At 41.2% G+C, this 5361-nt stretch overlaps 1 protein-coding gene and 1 long non-coding RNA gene across 7 annotated transcripts in view; one reads left to right on the forward strand and one right to left on the reverse strand.

Annotated features, from left to right (window-relative positions):
• Positions 1-1193: 1193 nt before the first annotated feature.
• Positions 1194-5361, reverse strand: part of eva1aa (eva-1 homolog A, regulator of programmed cell death a) — an 80443-nt gene continuing 76275 nt past the window's right edge. For all 6 annotated transcript variants that reach the window (XM_032543257.1, XM_032543260.1, XM_032543263.1 and 3 more), the window contains 2 exons: positions 4475-4651; positions 1194-3178 (listed from right to left, as the gene is read on the reverse strand). In XM_032543257.1, the coding sequence (XP_032399148.1) occupies positions 2799-3178; positions 4475-4651 (557 nt within the window). In that variant the 3' untranslated portion in view covers positions 1194-2798. The remainder of the gene's footprint in view (positions 3179-4474; positions 4652-5361) is intronic.
• The window catches only part of LOC116706425 (uncharacterized), a 6590-nt gene continuing 3909 nt past the window's right edge, over positions 2681-5361 (forward strand). Inside the window, exons 1-2 of the long non-coding RNA XR_004336233.1 lie at positions 2681-2766; positions 4947-4956. This is a non-coding gene — a long non-coding RNA (uncharacterized LOC116706425). The remainder of the gene's footprint in view (positions 2767-4946; positions 4957-5361) is intronic.

Genomic DNA, 5361 nt, shown 5'->3' on the forward strand with positions numbered 1-5361 from the left:
ATATATATAATCAGGTTTTCTTACCGCTTTAACTGGTTGTAAATCAGCGGTATCCATGGAAACAGCGCGGCACAGCAACGATATAAAAAAGGAAACACATTTTCTGAAAACTTAAGGAAATTAAAAAATCTCCAAGATGATATAACGTTTTTTTGATTAGAATACGTGCTACAATCAATCTAATTAACGTTAGTTGTCAGAAAATCATCATAAATAAACTTCATCACACTTACTTTAAGAGCCTTTACTTGACCACCAAGGGGCGAGCAACACCAATACATCTCACTGATAGAATTGCCCACAGGTCATCCATCAGTTCACATAATGTGATTTCGTTCATTACTGTACAGTGTGTTAACTCTATCAGCTATTTAATATCATATTTAAATGAGATTAGAGCAGTTCCTTTTCTCAGAGTACCACATTTGGCCTACAGAGCAAGTATTGTGCCACACGGCCATGACAATTAACAAATGATTAATGAATTTAAATAAGCTAACATACAATGACTGACAGTGGGATGTGTGATCAGTAAGTTCAGTAGCGTGAGTGGACCATGAGTGAAAGAATGTAGCCTATGTGCAGTGTTGTATGGTGCAGCAACAAAAAACAAAACGGCAACCAAAAGCCACAATGATGGGTCACAAAGGAGAGAACACAACTGAACCCAAGAGGCTTTGAAAAGTTCACTCCTAGGGATTCAGTACACTGGAAAACATGCAAGGAGAACTTGCACAGGACTTCCATCAGGCTGTTCTGAGTCTAAAGGAGCGGAAGTGTCTACCAGAGGTGGTGACCCATTCACCCAAACACTACGGCGAGCCAAGTCGTTGCCCGAAATGTGAACCCCTTCCCTTTCAGTAACCAACAGGCACCTCAATCTGCACCAAGCCACATTCTAGGTTCATGCAATGCACTGGACAAGCAACACCTTCAACCCCATTCCTCGCAAAACATCCCCAGAAAGCTTACCATCTCTGAATAACTCCAGCTTTAAAAAGTTCAGAGGCCTACAGAGTCTGTGTTGCCAGTGTTACTGATGAGCCCGGGAGCTGCCACGCCCATCTGCTGTAGGCTACCTGCAAGGACAGCAACCACACAAACAAAGTAACAGGCAGACATGATGAAGTGACATAAATGCAAAACATAACTTCAGACTAATATGTGCAGGTTTAAACAAAACGGTGGGCGAGTTATTTTGAACACAGTTTATTCCAAGCACAGGAGTCATAATTTGTTCTCACTTTACCAGCTATCAGCACATTTTAACCCCATTCAAATTTAAACACAAGAACTGTCTTTATTTAAAAAAAAAAATGCGGATGACCCTATGCCATGTGTACTCTCAAGTAAACTCTCAGTTATGAAAATACCAAGCTTTTTTATGAAACCTATAATTATTCCTACGCTTGAATCCAGGGCAGCGCAAACTGAGCTGGATTGACAATAGCTTATTTTATTAAACTGGCAACATAATTCAAGAGACGCAGGTTGTACGTCCACTGTGAACCTTTTTTCAGTGCTGGTTCCTTCTCCAGACGAGCAGCGATTACCATTAGCATCTGGTTTAGCACTGGTATCTTTGAAATAAGGGCACTGTTGACACAAAGTATAAAAGTACACTAAGTATTTCTAGTAAAATTCTCTGGTACAAAATTGGCATATTCTTGTTACGTACATTTACATCTGGGGAGAACAGCAAGTGCAACGTGTGACAGAGACAAATTTTACACATGGTCCACAGTTATAATAAAAAGGGGAATACATATATGATAAGAAGAAATTGGGATATCCAATTAATAAATCATTTGACCAGTTATTGGGTTATACTGTACATCAGCTGCACTCTTGACAACAGTGGCTTAATAGCTAGAAAAGGCACTGCACTGTGAATTAAACATACTGTATCAAAAATAAGGATAAATCACTAAACCTCTTTGAGGCTCTTTATATAATATTTCTATTTCTTTTTCTTTAAATGCTGACATTAGCTGTTTAAATGGGCTGATCCCCTTCTTAGGAAGCAATTACATCAACCAAACACAGAAACACTAGGATTGCATCCCTGAGGTGCCAGACAACCTTCGCCAAGTATAAAAATATCTAATTAATAAACCATACTTGAGAACAAAAATACACAACAACAATAAACTATTAAATATTATAAAATAGATTTCATAAGGGTTGAGATGAATTCCCCCCAAAAATATATTTTGGTTTTATATAGTTCAAAAAGGCAGCATGGTTATTCACTGTGGAAAGATTGTCTTACATTGTCCCATTGTACACTTCTTTCTGCTTTATGCTCGTCCTCTGTAAAGTCCACACATGAATACTGGAGGGTGCTGAGCATAAAGCTCCAAGTGTCACAGTCTTTTGCAGGAAAGCAGACGCATCTGAGGCCTTGGTCCTTCAGTCACCATGAAGTCTCTACAGGTCTATGTGTCTAAGGCAACTAACCCCTAAATCCCCACTTCAAAAAGGCCTGCTTAGGTCACAGGCAAGGCAGTGCAGCCTTTCACCCCTCGCTTCCGGCAGAAAGAGGTGAGCTTACCATGCAGAGTGGGAGCTTATTCTCTTACTGAATGGGGTACAGCTTATGATACCCAGAGGAATATGCAAACCAGTCGAGAGGGAGGTCATTCTGCAATAACTTCCACTGTTCTCATCAGTGCGAGTCCACAGTTTTCATGCTTGCTTATAAAGCTTCATGAGGGCCATGCCTCTTGCCCCTTCCAACCCAAGTGCGCCCTAAAAAATGTTCAAGTCAAGAAAAAATAAAAGCCCATTAGCAGTCCTTAGTAATACCGATTGAGGCTCCGTGTCCCGGGGATGTCAGGTTGCCCGTTCATCCAGATCTCTCGGATGATTCGCTCCCTCTCCTCAAGCCTCTGCGCTCTCTCCAGCTCTTCCGCTGACGTGAACACATTCATGTTTAGCGTGCGTTCGAATCGCCGGTGCCGCCGCGCCGACAGATCCGAGGTGGTGTCCCAGTCCGAGTCCGAGTCGCTGGAATCGGAGGACGAGTCGGCGGGGCGTGCTCGTTTCTTGGCGGGAGGCCGCTGGCGGGGCTGGCAGTCGGTGCGACAAGAGATCTGGACCACCAGAGCGAACAGCGTGAGAAAGAGGCCCAGACACACACCACAGATGAAGAAGAGTGCCGCCCTCTCTGGGTGGTCTGTTATGGAAGAAAAAGACAGAAGTGCTACGTTTAGTTGATTACTTAAGAACACATGTCAAACATTTAATTGGATCTTTATGTATGATGTCTTTTATGTTCAGCCTCCTCTGTTGTAAATGTTTTCACTTGATGGCCTACTCACTATGATGAACCATATCTGCAGACTCACAGCTCATATTAGTCAATTCCTAGGCTCGGTGCCTTGGTTTGACAAAAAGATCCTGCTGGCTACTGAACTCCTCCTTACCATCGTCTTCAGAAACCTATTTTCACATGTTGTTCATGTTGGTTAATGTGTCCCACCAACTCAAGCTGCAGGTGGACAAGGGCTGTTCGTCCTCTACCTCTAAATTGGATTTGTCTTTCACTACTAACTAAACTAAAGAGAGACCTACTCCATCCATCTAAGACTTTGGTGGGATCATGTGAGACCTGCAGTGCAGAAATGACTCATGTCATTTTTAGGCTTGATTGCTGTAACGACTCTTTGCTGGCTTTCATACATGCTCGTAGACACTCACCCAGATTGTGGTAGTCTTGCTTGTCTTCAACCTAAAGTTCTCCTCTCCTTATATGCTACAATCCTTGCTGACATTCAGTTCACCTGTAGCACCCTCAAAGCCTTCACACTATCACCCAGCCATACACTGGGGCTCAGCTCATTATCTTTTCACATCATTACACCCTCCAAGTTCCAAATGAAATGTGGAATAGATTCAGATTCAGCTTAAGTTTTCCTTTAGAAAAAAAAGACCACACTTACAAATGTACTTTGATTGGTGTAATATTCCTCAATAAAATGCATTCTATAAATGCAGATCATAAAACTTTATGGCAGCTTACAAATATGAGAATGTAGTTAGTAACATATGTTCAGCTTCCATTACAAATTACAGTGTATGTTTATTTGACTGTATAATTTATACATTCCACTACATATAAAGTGTTTATTTGAGTTTATTTGAGGTAATAATACAGGAAGTATCCAAAGTAGTACAGCGTGTGTTTTAGCGGGTGAAGCAGATGATTGACAGTGTGTGTATGTGGCGGTTATCCCTGCCTAACGTCAGCATTCATCTGGCCCACATTTACCCACCTTTCAGTCCCAGGAAAAAGGAAGCAGGTTTTTTGTGTTTGTTTTAAAAAAAAAAAAAAAAAGATAGCATGCCCTTTAATATAATAATCCAGCCCTGTTCTCAAATGATCTGTCAGGTTAAGGTCTCTGAATTAATTGCATTTTTAGGCTACTCATGTGATGTGATGTCACACAAGATTAAATGAATGTTGCCTTACCTGATATGTAATTGTAGGCTGCCAGTGCGTTGCTGATGAGGGCCATGTTGGGGCTAGAGGTGGAGTTGATGATGGGATTCATGGCTGGGGGTGGCAGGGAACTTTCTCCTCCACCTCCTCTTCCTCCTTCTGAAAACTTCTCCTCGTTGGGGTTAGTCTCCCTAATCTTTTTCCTATCTGCAAAAGCAGAAAAGTTCAGTTTTAAGAGGACAGTTCATTTAGCATTTTAATTATTTATTTAGACACACACACACACACACACACACACACACACACACTGTTTTCATTTGTGGATAGAACATGACTACACAGAGATCAAGGAGAACATTTCAGTACCACATGTACACAATGTCAGATTATGACGCCTGGTTGGGTCATTTACAGTAAAGTCTGAGAATTTGGTATCTGAGGTATTGTGACTACAGCATTCAGACCACTGAGTCATCCCAAGTCTCTCACTCGGTTTGAGGAGATACGCTTCTGTAGAAAGGATGCATTACGCATAAAGACGCACACATGCCCACAGAGAGTTGTGTGATTCAGAAGATAATACAACATTTGTATTAGTCAAACTCATTCTGACTCAGGTCATTAAAAAGATCATAAGGGAAAAGTTTGCACTTTGGCAACATTTCAAAAGCTTCCCCAAAATCTCAGAAAACAATCTATTTATAGATGAGAACAACTGTTTCCCCCTCTGGATTTTCATCACAGCATGACTTCTACACACTGGCTTGTGTTGTGTATGCAGGAATCGAGGAGGAGTTGAGATGAGAGAACAGAGAAGCACAGAGTGATTTGATTACCTAGAGTTATACTCATTTTATAAAAAGGGTAAACGTACTTTATTGTCACATACACATAGCAAAATTCATTCTCTGCATTTA

The sequence above is a fragment of the Etheostoma spectabile genome, chromosome 18 (assembly GCF_008692095.1).
Source record: "Etheostoma spectabile isolate EspeVRDwgs_2016 chromosome 18, UIUC_Espe_1.0, whole genome shotgun sequence".
Lineage (NCBI taxonomy): Eukaryota > Metazoa > Chordata > Actinopteri > Perciformes > Percidae > Etheostoma > Etheostoma spectabile.